The sequence below is a fragment of the Saimiri boliviensis genome, chromosome 3 (assembly GCF_048565385.1).
Source record: "Saimiri boliviensis isolate mSaiBol1 chromosome 3, mSaiBol1.pri, whole genome shotgun sequence".
Classification (NCBI taxonomy): domain Eukaryota; kingdom Metazoa; phylum Chordata; class Mammalia; order Primates; family Cebidae; genus Saimiri; species Saimiri boliviensis.
In genome coordinates this window covers 83,988,709-84,007,845 of record NC_133451.1, presented here as the reverse complement: position 1 = coordinate 84,007,845, position 19,137 = coordinate 83,988,709, and the positions used below count along the sequence as shown (strand labels likewise).

The following is a 19,137-nucleotide window of genomic DNA, read 5'->3' as shown; positions in this document are numbered from 1 at the left end:
CAAGGGTTTTCCACCAGGGAAAATTTCAGTTTAAAAACTCTAATCTTAACTTTTGTTAGTTATGTATGCACCATGTCCCCTCTAATTGTCTCAAAATGTTGCTTTTTGTTCACCATGTTCTCTCCTTACTCTGTGCTTTTGCTGATTCATGTGCCAGCCATTATTTTTTGCCCCTACTCTTTTGTTCACCTGGAAAATTGCTGTTCTACTTCTAGTCACCTCAATTAGAAATATCAGGTACGCTGATATTTCTTATATGTGGCCAGGTATGGTGGCTCATGCCTGTAATCATAGCACTTTGGGAGGCTGAGGCAGGTGGATCACCAGCTTAGGCATTCAAGACCAGCAAGATGGTGAAACCCTGTCTCTACTAAAAATACAAAAATTAGCTGGGTGGGGTGGTGGGTGGCTGTAATCCCAGCTATTCAGGAGCCTTGGAGGCTCAGACAGAGAACTGCTTGAACCTTGGAGGTGGAGGTTGAGCCGAGATCGTGCCACTGCACTCCAACCTGGGTGACAGAGTGAGACTCTATCTCAGAAAAAAAAAAAAAAAAAAAAGAAATACAAGAAATATCAGACTTGGTCTACTGATTCATGCCTGTAATCCAAGCACTTTGGTAAGCCAAGGAAGGAGGATTGTGAGGTCAGGAGTTCAAGACCTGAGCAACATAGAGAGATCCTGTTTTTACCAAAAAAAAAAAAAAAAAAAAAAAAAAAAGTAGCTGGTTGTGGTGGTATACACCTGTAGTCCCAGCTACTTAGCTACTCAGGAGGATGATGTGGGAGGATTGCTTGAGTCCAGGAGTTCGAAGCTGCAGTGAGCTGTGATAAGGTCACTGCACTCCAGTCTGAGTTACAGAGTTAAAACACTGTCTCCTAAAAATATGTAAATATATATCAGATGGAGTTCTGCATGCATACTTCCTGGGAAATTATTGTATAAACCAGTAATATAGCACTTCTTAAAGTGTCTCTTAATTGCTTATTTACATATTTCTCTCCATTAGAAACCTAATTTTGAAAATTAATACAAATTCTTCTATGTTTCATGTACAGTATCTTTCCAAGAAACAGAAAATTTTCAACTTTTAGTAAATGAATTAATGGATAGGGAAATGAATTTAAAACCTGCATTATTTTAGATGCCTGTCTGAATAGTGTGCCTTCATCACTAGGGACATGTTCAAGAGATTTTCTTACCTACTCATGCCATCCACATAGTATTTCATAATAGCATTTAATTTCCACATAGTATTTCATACATAGTCTTTAATTTCATTCTTAGAAAAATTCTGTATCTTCGATATCCTGCCATATTTTTTCTATATGAAAAAATAGAGGATTTGCAGGTTAAGTAAGTTTTCCCAGATAATAGTTAGTAGGTTCTTCTTAAGCCCAAATCTGATCTGAAACCACTATATAATAATACTTTTGTAGGTTTTTATTTTATTGAAATTATTTAAAAATCATTTTTTATCTTTTGTAAAATTTTAAAGCACTTGGCAATACCGTTAAACACATTTTTATTTATGGAAATTAATTTTACTCACTTTAAGTAAATATTTACTAAACACTTACAATATGTCAGGCACTGTTCTAGGTGCTACACATCTTGCAGTGAAGAAGTGAGAAATTCTTGCTCTCAGGCCCAGAGAGACACAGAATAAACAAATGCATCAATATTAATACACAAGAAAAATATTAGATGTTCGTAAACCTTGTGCAGAACATTACAGTTGCATGATGTGTGAGAGAGTATCTATTTTAGATTGGCTTCTTTAAATTGGATAGTAAGGAATAGTCTTTCACAGCAGGACACATTTAAGTTACGATCTGAATTATGAGTAAGTAGAATGGCAGTAAGAAGGAGAAGTCTTTCACAGGGAGTAAATGCTAGTGCAAATACCCCAAGACAGGACATAATTTGTTTCAGTAATAGAAGTTAGGCATGTGCATAAGGGCAAGAAGAATAAGATCATCTTTTGAAATTGGACAGACAGTCAGGAGTCAGATTATTTAAGCTATAAATCAGAGTAAGGGTTTTAGATTTTAAGTGTGATTAAATGCTTGGAGTGGGAAGTCCTGGGGCAATATCCTCTGTCTACAAACAGCTTTGTTCGTTTGCTCCAATACACTACTTAAATATTATCATTATCTATGTGTAGCACAACATGAAAAGGTTGGGAAGCAGTGTGAGGGAGTGTTTACTATTAGGACTTTGATTTAAGGTGACTTGCAGTTGCAGCATATTTATGCTCATTGGTCCCATTTACTTCAGTTTATTTGCCTTATTTTTGTGAGCTGATGCTTGCCTATTGCAGTCTCTTAGGACTAATTTTCCAGCTCTTGCACAAGGATTAGAAGCAACAAAGGTGTAGCCCTCCTGAAAAGTGGCATGGCCTTGTGCATTACAAGCATCTGACATCCTTATTCACAGGGTATTTACTGAGTGACTTCTTGGGACCAGCTGTTCTTCTAAGTGCAGGGTGTAGCAATGAAAAAAAATAGATTAAAATTCCTGCCTTTCTTGAGCTTATATTCAAATGGGAAAACAGAATAAATACATAAAACACGAATACATTCGATGGTAACAATTGCTAAGGAGAAATATTAATGAAGGAAGAGAATCAGACAATGTGAGATGAATATTTACAATCTTATTTAGGCCATGAAAGACTTGAGGAGGTGAAGCACTAAGCATAAAATTTTCTGGTGGGAGATAATTCCAGACAGAAAGATCAGAGCCCTGAAGCTAGGGTGCACGTGCATATAGAAGAATCAAGTCCAGTGTGGCAATAGCTAAGTGGGTATGTATAAAGAGAGAAGTTAGACAAGTTGTTTTAACCAAAATCAACCATTTTATCTCTTGGTAATCATTATTTTTTTTGGTAAATTGCCTACTTGCCCTCAACACATTAAAAACTAATGTCAAAGCCATCACAGTTTCCCTAGTTGAAACTTGCTTCAGTAGGATTTATAGAGAAATAGTTACAGAGACTGATACTTCCTATGCATCATTTATTTTTCATTCAGCAAGTTTTATTCAATCCTACACTAAGTGGAAGCTGAAAGCACTGTTTAATGTGTTAGTTCGTGTGTGAACTACCATGGAGCAATATTAAACTAACGTTAATTTATCAGTTACTTGAGATGAGAACTATGTTAAGAATTCCTTCAGATTCTTATGATTCACTAATACGATCACCTTTCATGAAATAAATACTCAGTGAAATATTAAGTAAACTATAAATGTAAATAAAAACTGAATTGAATTATAAAATTGGCTCATTAATTGGCAAAATTCAATACAAATAAAATGTTAACTACTAAAATGTTCCCGTCATAATGAAATGTTTTGGAGAGAAGGAATCAATATAGAAATTGTATTATTATTGCCAGAGTCCTTTCACTTTGAGGCATGCAAAATATATTTTCTATTTTATTCTGTTAATGTAGCATACACATTTTGTTTAATGTAGTCACATAGGAAGAAACTGATAATAAATAAAATATTGTAGAATGTATTTGCTTTCCAATGGGGCCTATAAATTATTTCTTTAAAGAAAAATGCTATAAAAATCATGAGTTACTTAAATAAAAGTATTTATCAGTAAAAATCAACAAACAGTTACCAAACTGGTAAGTATGCAATCCAATTGTAGAAGCTGTATAGTACTTTTCTGAGAAGCAACATAGAATGTAATTGAAGAAAAATTTAATAACCTCTTCTCTATGACAACTCTACTGAGCTTTGTAATTTTCTGTTATTGCTAAAAAGACTATTGGAAAAGTTACATGGATTTATAATATGATAAGATTTTAAAAAATAGTTTGTTGTGGTTGGGTGCAGTGGCTCATGCCTGTAATCCCAGTACTTTAGGAGGCCGAGGCAGACAGATCACAAGGTCAGGAGATCGAGACCATCCTTGCCAACATGGTGAAATCCTGTCTGTACTAAAGACACAAAAAATCAGCTGGGCATGGTGGTGTGTGCCTGTAATCCCAGCTACTTGAGAGGCAGAAGCAGGAGAACCACTTGAACCAGGGAGTCAGAGGTTGCAGTGAGTCGAGCCGCCACTGCATTCCAGCCTGGTGACAGAGCAAGACTTCATCTCCAAAAATAAATAAATAAATAAATAAATAAATAAATAAACAAAAATAGTAATACACACACACACACACACACACACACACACACACACAGAGTTTGTTCTTTCTTATTTGAGGGTTTTCGGATACAAATTACTCACCGAAACCTATACTATGGATTATTCAGTCAAGTATAAAAAAATGTGAATCAATGCAATATTCTCTACACGCATCTGTACATTTACTTGTAAAAAGTATACACACCTAAGTGTAAATATACATACATATCCAAAAGATAAAAAGTAAAGAATGTTTATATTTAACTATGTTAATCATAGACATAGGAATGTATATGTACATTTATATATGGAAATGAATGGAGGTGAAATAAAGTTTGATCCTCTATCTTCATATTTATTTAGCTTCCAATTACTTAAAAATAACTGTATATCTAAAACATTTCTAGGATAAATATGTAATTGCCTTGACAATATTAAATGATCAATAAATATTTACTGAATAAACATTGCTAGTAAGAAAAGTTTCATTGTAAAACAGAACATTTTTATTTTGCCAAATTTGTTTGTTAAAATAAAAAAAAATCAATAAAAATACTACTTTAAACAAGAATTGCTTTCCTAAAATTAAAGTTGAAAGAAATTTTTCTCTGATGTTCTAAGACGATCACCTTGATTTCTATTATAATTTTCTGATTTATAGCAGAACTTTGCCAATAATACACTGGACACTTTTTGTTTTGTTTTGTAACTATACCAATAAAAGTTAACTAGATGACAAAATTGTATATGAACATAACACATCGATGTCAAAATGCATATTTCACTAAAGTTGCTCTGAAAATCCTTTAAACAGAAAAATAATATAAATGTGCCCCAAAATATTAAAGGTAAAGATAAAAGAAGGACAATAAAAAAGAAATTATTTAGATAATTTTTCTGTGGTCTTTAAATTTAAACTTGGGGGTGTGGAATTTATAACTCTGGATCATTATTAGATTTCTGTGTGAGTCTGAAGGGTGTTTCTAGAATTCAGTAAATAGGATCTTTGGAGCCTAGTGGGAGTGGGCAGAAGCACATGGAAAAACACTCTATGATTTAAATTTATTTTCCTAGGTAGCTTGGTCAAACCTTATCACAGGAAAGTGAGGAACTGAAAACCAAACTGTACAGAGCTAACCTTGGGGAATATGACAGGCTATTACCTTGAGTAATAGAGACTCAGTCCCGGGCCAGTTGTAGGAAATCAAATGTCTAAGACTATGACATTATGATGCTTCCTCAGGCAAAAAGAAATTCTATGAGATAGTAAACAAGTCCTGTTTTTTATTTACCTGAAAAGTGCTACAAAACATTTTCATATTACCAATCAAGATTTCAACATTGTTAACAATGTCCATCTAGAGCAGGGTTTCAAAGTGGCAATACTAACATGGTAGGCAGGATAATTCTTGGCTAAGGGGAGCTGCCTTGTGCATCGTGGGATATTAAGTAGCATACCTGGCCTCTTCCCACTGCTTTTTAGTAGCATCTGAGGTTTGGCATCCAAAACTATCTCCAGGTATTGTCCAATGTTCCCTGGGGCTGTGGGTGGGGGTGGGGGGGCAAAAATGCCTCTGATTGAATAATGCTGCTCTAAAGATGGTAACAAAAATAATTAACATGGGTTACCTAAATATCATTTTTTTCTACCTCTCCTGTCATATAGTTTGACTTGATTTTTTTTTTACATATTTGCTTTGCTGTCTTCTAGCAAATGTTTTCCTACTAAATCAACAGAAAAAATATTTGTCTCTGTTGATGTATGCCTGTGTGCCTCCATTAAAGGTGACTTTATTGGTGAATTTTTCTCGTAATATAAGTTTTAGTTTTTCTTAATATCCCTCCCCAAATTGACTGTTAGTATTTTATCCCTATTCATGACAGTAAAAGTGAGAAAAGCAACGTGTGTGTGTGTGTGTGTGTGTGCACGTGTGTAAAATTAACATTCAGAAAATCTCTAGAGAATTCGTCTATTATGAGTATTAACTTAAAATATTAGTGTTCATGAGTGATAATCACCTAATCAACTCCAAATCTTTTCCTTAGAAAAATACAACTTTCTGCTTGCAATTATGAAAGCCAGACTTAAATAATTGAGAAGCATTCAAAACAAATCACAATTATCTATGCTCACCGAAAGTCTTTAAATGTGTCTTTAGGAAATTGGACATCAAATTCTGTTTATCTTTGCAGTATATGTGAAACATTAACAAAATATAGTTTTTGATAACATCTCTTCATTAATATTTACAAATGTACTTCATAAAATTTTCATCATGTTAGACTTCTGACAAAACCCTGTGAACCTCCTACAGAATATGTTGCGAATAATAGAATTTACGGAAATTTATATGTAAGAATACCTCAACTTGCCATATTCTTTCTGTCTCATGAGACATGTATGAAAGGAAGAAAAGTAACTGAAAAAATTTCCCTTTCTTTTTGACACATTCTCTATTGAACAAGGGAGTGAAACCCTTCACAACATTTGTCTTCCTTTTTATATCCCAAAGATTTCTCTTCTCAATGGAATTCCTTGATAAATTATTCAGGTACTGAGTAATTTTTTTAAAGTAAATTTTATTACCTCTTCTTGGACAAGAGTACTACAGAAAAAGCTCTGTGTTAAGGGCAAGCTGTCATTTTCTTCTACACCTTGCTAAATAAGTAAACAAATCCAGAGCCTTGAGAGATGAGTCATTGGCTCAATAACCTTTGGACATGAAGTATTGAGCCACAGGATTCATGACGTTAATGTTCCTGAGAACTCATACAGAGGGATTTATTAGTGAAATAAATTTTATTTATCCTCCTAATCTCTACCAATGAAAGTAAAATTTCTAGTTTAATACTCCCTTTAACTTTGCTTATAAAAGTGCATATACCAGGCACCTAGTGCTCAATAAACAATTTATCAGTGAAAATCAATGATAAAATATCTCACCAGTTTGTGATTAGCTATGTTAAAGATATTTGTGAAACTTAGAAATATAGCATATAGGTCCCTAAAAATATAGGGCAAAAGAGAGCATGAGAGTAGCATGTTAGCTCTGCTTCAATTACACATAGGATAAAGAAACAGAGACTCCACAGTACAATCATACTGTTTTCAAGAATACCCTGGAGTCAGCAAAAGTGGTTATCCCTATACCAAGGATAACCAGGCTGAAACCTTGCTGATTTTATTTGCCCTATATGCTTGTTAAAAGGCTGTAACTATATGCCTCTTGGCACTACAGTTACACAAAAGCTTGCAGAGAAAACAGAGATGACTTCCTTCCTCTCTTTCTCACAGTTAGCTAGAGCTGTGGGAATTCAACGTGTGTGTGTGTGTGTGTGTGTGTGTGTGTGTGTGTGTGTGTTTTATTTTAAGAGTTCCTATATTTGATTAGTAGGTGATGATATTAGGTTGCAGCACCATAATTCAGTTTTGTTCTTTGTTTATTCAGTTCTTCAACAGCAGATGTACTCATGAATAAAAGTACATCTCTGTCTCCATCACGTTTATTTAATCTCAGGGAAAAAAAAAAGTTAAATTTAAAAGATCTCAGTGTAATGGCTCAGAAATATAGAAGCTATATGAATAAAATTCAAACTCATTAATTTTTTGTAGACATCAATCTATAATATATAGCCATCAAAATGTTACCAAGGATGTCTATTGACTTTTTAATTTTACTTTCTCTTTTTATTAACATGTTGCTTTAATTGGGATCTAGCGTGTAGTCTAGTTTAGATAACTGTGGTTCTTCTAGCACATCTCCATCTTCATTTGCCTGGCAATGTAACAAAAGCATTCCTCCCTTTTTGTACTTTTCAGATACAGATAATGGCTCCTATTACCACACCGGGTAGAGAGGTGTGGTATGAAAGTAAAGGGCTTGGTCTCTGTTGTCAGACTAACATAAGGAACACATAGAACTTACGGTGATAGCAGGCGAGTTGTTTTGTTTTGTTTTGATCATTTTTAGGCCTCTCAATGTTCATCTATACAGTAAGGATAATTCTAGAAGCTGCTACTTAGAGTTGTTATGGGTATTAAATGAGCTTTCAATGCTCTATGTGTTCATCTGTACAGTAGGGATAATTCTAGAGTCTGCTATTTAGAGTTGTTATAAGTATAACATGAGATGTAAATGCCATAGGGTAGGAATAATAGTTATAGTTTACCATGTATGACCAGAAACAACACAAGTTCCTGGCACACAACAGCTGCTCAATACATAGTTTGTCAAAGGAATGAATGTATGAAGGACACAGCACTTATTTTACTTGCATTGTAATGATTAGTTTTCCTAACATATCACATGAAAACAAAACCTGTAACTCCAGACAGGCATTTAACTAACAAATGAATTCTTAGGTAGTGTTGCCCCATGACTCACTATAGTGACAACAAAATCATTGTGACACACCCTAACCATTCCTATTTACAGTATTATGTTCTGATTTTTTAGAAGTTAAATGTTTTGCCAGTCTGATATCATATTCTTTCAAGTTAAATATTTACTTTTTAATGTGTTTTTATATCATCTAGCCATACTTTATGATGGTTTTATTCTTCTTAAGGGTAAAGTAATTCTTAAATGTTTGATGGAACTGAAAGGATTAAACTGGGTTGCTATGCAGCAGATTGCTCATATAAACAGACACTGAACGTGTCTTTTTCATATAAAAATTAATAAAATGAAGCAGAAAAGTAAACAACATATTGAAAAGCACCAAGTGTATCTGTGTCTGATACTTATGAGGTACTAAATATATTAGCATCTCTTTCTCTATACAAATTTATAAGATAATCCTAAATTCAATAAGTTGAAAGGTAACTTTGAATTGTGCTAAAATACATTATGCTCATGAAATTATCACATGTCACATCAGACATATTTTTGTTATGCTAATTATAACAACATTAAAAAGCACTGTGATTATGCCTATCCTGCTAGATTCTATTTATCTGTGGTTGGTCAGTACAGGGTGTTATATGGTTTTATAGCCTCAGGACCCAACACACTAAGTTTTTAGTAGACATTTCCTAAATACATAATTAAACAAAAAATCATATGAATTCATGTGAATTATGATTTCCTGGAAAAGTCTGGCTGAGAATCAAATTACACTGAACCGAATAGTCTGAATATTTTACCTATTTCTATTTTTTATAATGCAAAAGAATGCATATAAACATGACATTTTATGATGTATATAAATGCTTAAAATTCAGAAGCTATAAAACTTAGAGAATTATTGCCAAACTGTGAGAATTGATATCTTCTCATAATTTGTATATTAATTTAAAAATTCTATTGACAAGATTTTAAATTGTGACAATAAAACATAGTCTCATAATGCTTCTCATATTTGTAAATCTTTTTTTTTTCACCCTATGTGTTATAAAATAGAAAAAAAATGAAAAATTTGAGGAAAAAAAGATACATATCTCTAAGACTCTGATTAATGTTCTCTTCCAACTTAATTATTTTCTATGTTCTGAAAATGAATTGGAAACTATTGTCTGAAAACTGAAGACACTGATTTCATGTATATATTTATTTATATTTAAATTTATATTTGTATTATACTTAAACAATAGGTTTTTGGTAATGCTAACCAACATCTTGATATAATGAATATCTACATAACTATTGTTGTACAATGAAAATCATTTAAATCAACTACTATAGGTAGGTAAAGTAGGAATTCACAAACTAATTATAGATTGGAAAAAAAAAATAGTACCAAGGATTTCACCTGACACTCAACACTGAAAAAAAGACAGAAAGATGCAGCTTATTTTGTTTATGAACTAAAATTCCAGTAGAAAATTTTCTAATTAAGTATAAACGTAAATTGGGTAATGTCGGAATTAAAGATGATCATATTTTTATATCTTTAAGGTTGAAAATATAACACATGATTTAGGAGATGATATGGGAAGGTTTACCATTAAATTGGCAAGGAGAAAAAATTACGTGATACCTTTTTTTTTCAGTTGATGCAAATTATCTATTTCTGGATCAAGCAAAGCATATTGTTTGGGAACAAGAAAGTCATTTTTGTTCACACATTTAAGATATTATACTTGTCACTTACAGTCTCTAGAGATACTTGCAAAGGAAGAAATGTGCTTCATGATAGGTTGTAAAGAGATAAGTAACTAAAAAGTGTTGAAATAACACTATCACCATGAATTAATTCTGACAAGTATAATAATGGTTAGATTATATATCATCAAGTATGATTGTTTTAATCGTTAAAATAAGCTGGAATAGGACTGTGGTAACATCAACAAATTCTAGACAATTCAATAGATAATACACTGATTACAAGTAGAAATATTTTTTAAAATATGTTAATATTTGAAAATCCATTTGAGCCACTGAAACAGAGCTGGAGAATATGGTGTAAATAATACATTTAAGTCAGATGCTAAAAATTAAGGTAGCGTTATGTACACATCATATATTGAGAAAAAATATTCAATTATAGCTTAAAAAATTAATTACGTTTTTCTGAAAAATGTGATGGAATCCAAGATTTTTTGTGTCAGTAATGTAGCATATTTACCAAATGATACTTTTTATATTTTCATTAAGACGAGATTAATTCATAGAAAAACAGACAAAACAGTAGGTACTGGTGCTGTTTGCTGGTTAAATTTTGTTTTCCCACTTCTAGGCATATGTTGATTTATTATTCCTTGCTCCCTGGAGTGAGTTAGCTGTCATCATGTGACTTGCTTTCTTTTGATCAATGAAATACTAGTAGAAGTATTACATGTCACTTCTGGGTGGAAATATAAGACCTGTTGTACAATCTGAGACATTCCCTTTTTCCCTCTGAGACTGCAACATAACAGAGGATTGTTCCACCAGTGTGAGTCTGAGTGAGAGAACATGGAGAAGTCTTGCCTGCTGAACAGCAATAGATATACAGCATAAGCAAGAAATCCGTATTTGATGTTATGAGTCACTACTAGAATTAGGAAATTGTTGTTTCTGTAGTGCCATCTAGCCTACTTGCACTGATATGGATATAGTTCATTCTGCACTGTGGATAAGGTTTGGATACAGGTTAGCAGTAGGTAAAGAGTGTTAAAATCTGAAATCAAGACTGCTTATATTTACATTCCAGTTATGTCACCACTTGTTTGACATGAACAGCCTTAAGGATTTCATGGTACCTTTCTATGTCATAATTTACTGCTTTATAATTTTTCTTTTCTTTTTTATTTATTTTTTTTTGAGATGGAGTTTTGCCTCCAAACTGGAGTGCAGTGGCACAATCTGGGCTCACTGTAACCTCTGCCTTCCAGGTTTTATCAATTCTCCTGCCTCAGCCTCTAGAGTAGTTTGGATTAGAGGCATCCTGCACCACGCCTGGCTAATTTTTGTATTTTTAATACAGACAGGCTTTTACCATGTTGGCCAGGCTAGTCTCAAACTCCTAATCTCGAGTGATCCACATGCCTTGGCCTCCCAAAGTGCTAGGATTACAGGCTTGAGCAACCGAGCCCAGCCTCCTCTGTAAGTTGAGAATAACACTACAATCTTTCTTGGGTTTGTTGTTGTTTTAAAGATTGCATAAGTCAAATATACATAATGGAGCACTTAGAACATTGCTTGGCATAGCAGTACCTAATACACATTAGTCATTATTCTCTTTGAGGAATTACAGTATCTTGTATTTGCTCATGCTTATAATAGTAGCATTATATCACTCTATAATTATTAGTATCACTCTTAATTATAATTATAAAAATCAAAGGCAAAAAGTTATCGTATTAAAATTTTAGTTTATCTATTTTTTGAAAAGTGGCATACCCAAGGTGATGTATATGTGTTATTTCCCTATTGAGCAGAATACTTGAATGCTAATAATACTAGTCATGCCTTTGTGGGCAAGTTATTAATGCCTCTATATTTCAGTTTCCTTTCTTTTGAAAGGATATCATATAGAGTAGCTACTTCATAGCTTTTGTGAGGATCAAAATATTTAAAATATGTAAAACTTTCAGAACAACATCTGACATACAGTAAAAATTGTTAGCCATTATTAAACTGTAGAGTGATTTAGAGAAGATGGAGTTCAATGATGCATGGAGAAGTTAGGAAATATGTTGGGGTGGGGAGAAGCATATGGAACTTAGTTTTCTTTTCACACAAACAAGCCAGGCAAGAAAAAATAGAATTATAGGTTTGGGCACTAAAGGTGCTGAGACTGGAAGGTAGAAATAACACAGTCTGTTTGGGGAAAAGCAGGAGAACAGATAAATCAGGCTGTAAATACTGTATTCAGGCTTTCTTATGTGTTTTCTCTTACAGTAATTGTCATGTATTTCTGATGATATACACCAAGTAAAATAAAATGAAATATGAAACAATACAGATTTTAAAACTCATTAAACAAAACAACATCTGAAATATTTTCAGATAAGGCAATTATATTCAATGAAATATGTAATGAGGTCTATAGGATAACTGAAAGACACATAATAAAGAACGAACATGATACATTCCAATTAGCTGTATGTGTTATTATTCTAGCAAGAGTAATTCTGCATAAATAGCAAATGGAAAAATAATTTTAAAAGATACCTCTAATTTAAAATATGATATATACATTTAAATTTTTATTTCCGTAGTATATTATAACACACATCCAGAAAAAAAAAAAAATTGACTTAGTTTTTTTCCCAGTTAAATCACTAAATTTTTTGTCCTTCAGAATTGCAATTCCTGAGTTTGCTGAAACATAATCAGCAAGAAAAGCAATCTCTTCTATCGCTCATTTCAACTGTGTTTTAAAACATTCAAAACATGGAAGAGAAACCAAAATAACTGTGGTCTCAATCAGATAAACATTTTCTGTAAAACATTTTCTTCACAATGATAGGAACAAGAAAAATTCAAGGCATTAGATTTACCATTCATGCCAATGGAGTATATCATGCTCAGAGTGAACAGTGGGAACGTAGTAGGTGGGGCAGAAGGAATTGTAACAACTGATTTGTCTTCACAAGAAAGAAAAAAGGTAACTTCTAATCTCTTGTCAACAAGTAAATTAGTCCTTCAGGTCAATATGCAATAGTATTTGGTAGAAGGAGGGCCCTTACATATGGAAATGTTTACACCATGTCCTGGGTTAAGGACTTATTTGACTAAATGAACTTAAAATCTATGGATTTGTGAGCATGGCACCCTGGAAAATGTCACAGTGCTGGGATACAAAATAGAGATGTTTAATAAATAAAACATTCTCTCTGCTGTGTGAGATAATTTCAAAAACTGTCTCCAGAAGATCTGATCTATGACTGGATCAGAGAGTGGATGTTCAATGTAGAATGAAAGGTCTTGGAGAGCTGCCTTCTATACCACAGACCTGTTCCTGCTTCATCTGAGTTCTTCAGTGCCAGTACCTTTAAAATGAATAGTAAGTCTTGATATTGGGGTAAGATATATGATTGGTATGAGTTTAATTTGACAATTTAATCTTTTGTTTTAGCTCACCAGATGTTGATTCTTTTCATTAATAACCAACAATAAGTTTACAATGGATACATAGCATTCTACTAGATATTTTTCACTTTTTAAATCAATAGGAATTGGTTACTTGTTTTCTAAAGTTTACCTTCTGATAAAAAATAGTAACAAGCTGCGGGCAGTGGCTCATACCTGTAATCCCAGCACTTTGGGAGACTGAGGCAGGCAGATGCTTTGCGGTCAGGAGTTTGAGACCAGCCTAGGCAACATAGCGAGACCCCATCTCCACAAAAAATGTTAAAAATTAGCCTGGCACAGTGGTGCACATCTGTTGTCCAAGCTACTCTGGAGGCTGAGCTTGGAGGATTTCTTGACCCCAGAAGACTGAAGCTGCAGTGAGCCATGATTGTGCAACTGCTCTACAGCCTGGGTGACAGAACAATATCACCCCCTTTCTGTCTCTGTCTCTGTGTCTTTCTCTCGCTCTCTTTTCGAGTATGTGTTTATTAGTACATTGCATAAAGTTTTACTCCTGTTGCATAGCATTACTGAAATGGATAAGGTAGTTTGCAAGTGGTTAGTTGTGAATTTTCAGGATCTTATTCTTAAAATTAATGTAGTTACAACCGAATGGCTGTCAGATAGCCATTATCTCAAATTCATAAATCACAAAATAACATTCTATAAAAATTGTATTAGAAATAGAAATTGAACCCTAAACCTATATTAACATGGTAAGTTCTTAAGGAATATGTGAACCGTGAGGTAAAGAAAATTAAAATCTGTGTAGCATATTTCTTGCCAAACAAAGTTACTTGTTCTTTCAAGCTTACTCTGGTAACTTTAGTAAACAGGTACACAGAAATTTCTTCTCAGGTCAGGAATCTTGCCACCCTCATTAAGAAGAAAGTTTTCTGAAGAGCCTAAGCATGATGCCTTGACATTCATTCACTCTTCCCAACCACTACATTCAACATTTATTAGTATATACACCTTACAGGATGTTCAACAAAGTTTAAATTACTAGCTATTCTCCCTTACAGGGATGAGGGAATAATACACACACACACACACACACACACACACACACATACACACACGACACACGAACACACACACACACATTTATAGAATTTACATATATTTATAAATATATATTTAGATATTTATAAACATATGAAATTATATATAAATATATATATAATTATATGTATATAGTTTATGTATACATAATTTTTTAAAGAAGAGTTAAAACATTTAAGTTACATCTTGGAGGAAAGAAGCAATCTTTTTACCCTTGCTGTAATAATTGCTTTTTTCTGTCAGGATCAAATTAGCATTCACCTGCCAGTTTCTTTCTGGGAGTCAGGAAACTTGTCCTTTCTTCCCAAAGAATACTTATGCTACCTACATATTTCTTCCTCCGTATCAAGTTTCCTTTAAAAAAAAAAATCTGGCTTTTAAATGAGGAAACTCTCATTTCCTATATAAGTGTGTGTGTGCCCATATATAATGTAACCACAATTTTACAAATTAAGTAGGCAAACAGCTTTTATAGAGTAAGAAAGTAGCCAGAAAATATTTTATTATCATTTCAGACTCTTGTTCATCGATTTCTTGTATGTGCATCCCCATATAAAAATCAAAGAGGAAAATAGAAAGATAGAAAAATATTTTCACAGACAAGAAACAAGAGAGTACCAATACATAGATTCAAAAAGTATGATTTGGTGTAAAAGATAAAATAACAAGCTTACATATCTCTTCTTTACCTCATTTATAGCCTATCGTATTTTTCTCCACTGTGTAAATTCAGATATCCAACAGATGTCAGTTGGAAGACAGGATATTCTAACAACTCTTAATGCTTATTAACACCAACAAGAATAGTCTTCTGTTTCCCCCAATAAGGGATATATACATCAATCAATTCACTGACATGTAGACTTGTTTCAAGTAAATTATAGCAAATGAAATTGACATGTTTGAAAAATGAGTTAGTGTTACTGTTTCTTTTTCCAGGCGCCAGCATAAAATACTGGTGATTACCTAAAAAAGTACCAGGTAAGATAGAGATTTGTTTTAGAGAGAGTGATAACATATGAGAAATTAAAAGTAGTATGTAACTGTATTTGGGGAGTACTATAAGGAGAAATCAGCCCAAAGTACAACATAAAAAGCATCTCCTTGTTAAATTTGGGGATTTGTGCTTCTAGTCACAAGTTAAATATGAAAAAGAAAGTATATTTTGTTTTATAAAGAACTATTTAAAACAATATTAAATTTAGGTATCTAAGGTAACTAAGAAAAATGACGCAATTTAGATAACTTCAAGGAAGTTTTTATGTGTGTCACAATAAAATCATATGTATATGACATAGTAACATACATATAATAACATATCAATTTAGGGCTTCATTAAAAATCATTTAAAACATAGCTATATGTAATAAACAAGAGTTAATGGTGACTGCCTACATTCTAAAACTTGGTAGGTCAAATTAAATTGTCAGAATGATTTAAAACATAAATAAAAATATGTCCATAGTAACTGAAGTACTTAGCAAAAGGGTCCACGGCTTTCCTTCCATGTATTTCTCTATATTTGTATAAATAATTCTCATTCTTATAAAATAATTACCTTAACTCATACATTTTACACCTTAGTCAAAGTAGGTGGCATTCACATAATAAATGTTTATCATTGTGATTATCCCTAGTTTATAAAGAGTACTTCAAAATTCAAGCTTAATAATATAATGTGTACATAATATAAAATTATGTGTTTGCATATGTAGTCAATGCATACATTGTATTTAGTTCTGCAATTCTACAACCCACCAACATTTTGGAATTAGGAAAACAAAACAAAACCCTGACTTTTGATCTGGAGCATCTGAGAACAATCTATGGCTTTGTCTTTTATTAGAAAAGTTTTATGAATTTCAGAAAGTTACTGGACCTCTTCAAATTTTATTTTCTTTTTTGAAAGATGAAGACAAGTTTGCTCAATCTTATATTTTGGATTAATAACTGTGAGAGCACTTTGGAAAAGCATGCTGGCATAATAGTCGAAAATAATGTTCTTTAATCAATAAATGCTGATGTCTCTTGTCCTTCCTTTGGGAAATAACTATCGAAGGAGGGAAATAATTATCAACCATAATTTTGCTACATCTTGTAATATAGCACAAAAATTACAACACTAATACATTTTTCTAAAAATAAAAACAACATCCCCATTATTCCCTATTTTAATTTCACGTTTAATGTAATCAAATAAATATTTACAAAACATTTTAAGAATTTAATGGACAAATTATATAATGAACACTGTGAGAAAGTCTGAAAATGTTTCCACTTGAAAATAAAATTATTGATGTGTAAACATGTTCATTGATGTATATTCAGAATTGTTTCCCTTACAACCTAAGAATAAAAGGAGAAAGAAAGGGGAGGGAAGAGGAAGAGAGAAAAGAAATGAAGGAAGGAAGAAAGGGAGGGAGGGAAGGAGGGGAGAAAGAAATATAGGGTTTTGCTGGTATTAAAAAGAAATTATGAAATTGTACCTTTTGAAATAGGTGACCTTTTCTTGTTTGTAGTTAAAATTTCTGCTAAATAGCTTTTGCAGAAAAAAAAAAAAATCATACCTTTCTTTATTGACTTACTCCAGTTGCTAATATAAATTATTTTGTCTTGGTAGCCTGGTCAAAAGATCTTCAACTGAATTCTTGCTTCTTCAAGATAATACAATATTGACCATTCATGTAGATAAAAATCTTTACAAGGGGAGTGCTTTAATTTAAGGGGATGGAGTTTTGCATTATCTACATTTAAAGGTTTCAAATATAAAATAAGACAATAAAAAGAAAGAGGTAAGAAAAGGATAAAAGATGGAACTCTAGAAAACTGTTAGAAAATCAAAAAAGTTTGTATTTTAGATCACAGAGGGTGTTTTAAGGGGCAAAATCAGCAAGGGAAAATACACCATTTTGTATAAATAAGTATATTTTAATTTTTATTTTAATACCATGTTTTACATCCAGCATTTATGATTCATAATATATGTTACATAATGATTGAAATAATTTAAGTAGTTTCATAACATATTTGTAATGGTTACCACCATTAACCATGATTACTTCACTGTCTGTTTGTATGACACAGAGAACTCTTAGTAAAACAGGCTTTCTTCGTGATTCTATGGCTTTTCTATTGCCCTGAACCCTGCCCACAACATTAAGCCATTCTTTTGGGCTGTTTATCTCTGTCACCTATCCTTGCAGTAAACTACAACATTCAGGAGTGCCTTGTAGCCACCCGGTCACTTGATAATTAAAGTGACCTGTAATAAAGGCAACAAACATGACACACAGAAATCAGGAAGCAATGTCAAGTCCAGGCACAGATATCCTTTTATGATACATTCAGGAGACTCTCTTAAATATGAGGTTAATTTCTAATAAATAGTCCTCAACTATTTAGGGATCTAAAAAGGTGTTATATTTTCTGCAGTTATGAATAAAACTCTTCATTATTTATTTAAAGACACACGGCTTTCATCTTTTGGTCTTGATGCAAAAGAAAGAAGATTGTAGATACTTTGTTCTTCAGTAGGAACTGTCCTACTAAGATGGAAGACACTAAAGGCATTGTTTTCAAACTTACCTAATGTACATAGAATATGTGATGAAATTAAATTAAGACTATAACCAGAGAAACCAATGACATGGATGAGAAGAGTGAAGAAAAAAATACTTACTGCCAAGTGGAATATTACATTTAAGAATATATGCATATAGAAATAATTTTTAAACAAAAATCTATTTTTGTTTCAAAAATACAATGAGAATAAAGCAGACATATGTTTGTTGAATCTTAATTCATCAGTATTTATGGTTTTTGCAAATGTAAAAAGTGTGAAGTATTTGAAATGAAAATATTTCTATATTACACACTTAAAATACAAAATGATGAAAAAATTGATTTTACTCAATATTTTGCATGTCACAGATTAGTGATGCATTTTTTTTTTTTTTGTCAAATAATGATTTAACCTAAGTTGAAATATGTACTGGTTTAAATAAACCTTCAGTGTATGTAGGATTCCACAGGGCCTTGAAAAGAAGAAAACAAAAAGAAATGAATGAAATCAATAAAATAAAATGAAATTTTACTTAATATGAATATTTAAAATGTTTAAACACTTTTAACACACACCAACATAAAACGGTTCTGTTTATAATTTTCTCAACCAAAAATTGCTCTTAATATTTGTAACAAGTATATTGGTAATGCTTATAAGCTCCCAGCTTCCAATTAAATATGCTCTACTACCAAACATGAGATGAAAGAAGGAAGATTAATTAGCATTTTTTTTCATTTCCTTGGTTTTATAATTAGAGTACAAAAACAAGTTTTAATCAACTTTTTTCTTTATGTATTCCCCAGCATAAAAAAAAAAACCTGCAAGAAAATTAAATAATTAAGCACCACATAAGTCTTTT

General features: G+C 32.3%; 1 protein-coding gene across 3 annotated transcripts in view; it reads right to left on the bottom strand.

Moving 5' to 3' along the window:
- CCSER1 (coiled-coil serine rich protein 1) overlaps positions 1 to 19,137 on the bottom strand; it is a 1,354,615-nt gene that overhangs the window by 584,488 nt on the left and 750,990 nt on the right. The window contains exon 10 of one of the 3 annotated variants that reach the window (XM_039468594.2): positions 4,735 to 18,747. The exons of the other annotated variants lie outside the window; for them this stretch is intronic. Within the exon in view, the coding sequence (XP_039324528.1) occupies positions 18,688 to 18,747 (60 nt within the window). The 3' untranslated portion in view covers positions 4,735 to 18,687. Of the gene's footprint in view, positions 1 to 4,734; positions 18,748 to 19,137 lie in introns of those variants that run through there. 3 annotated transcript variants of the gene reach the window in all.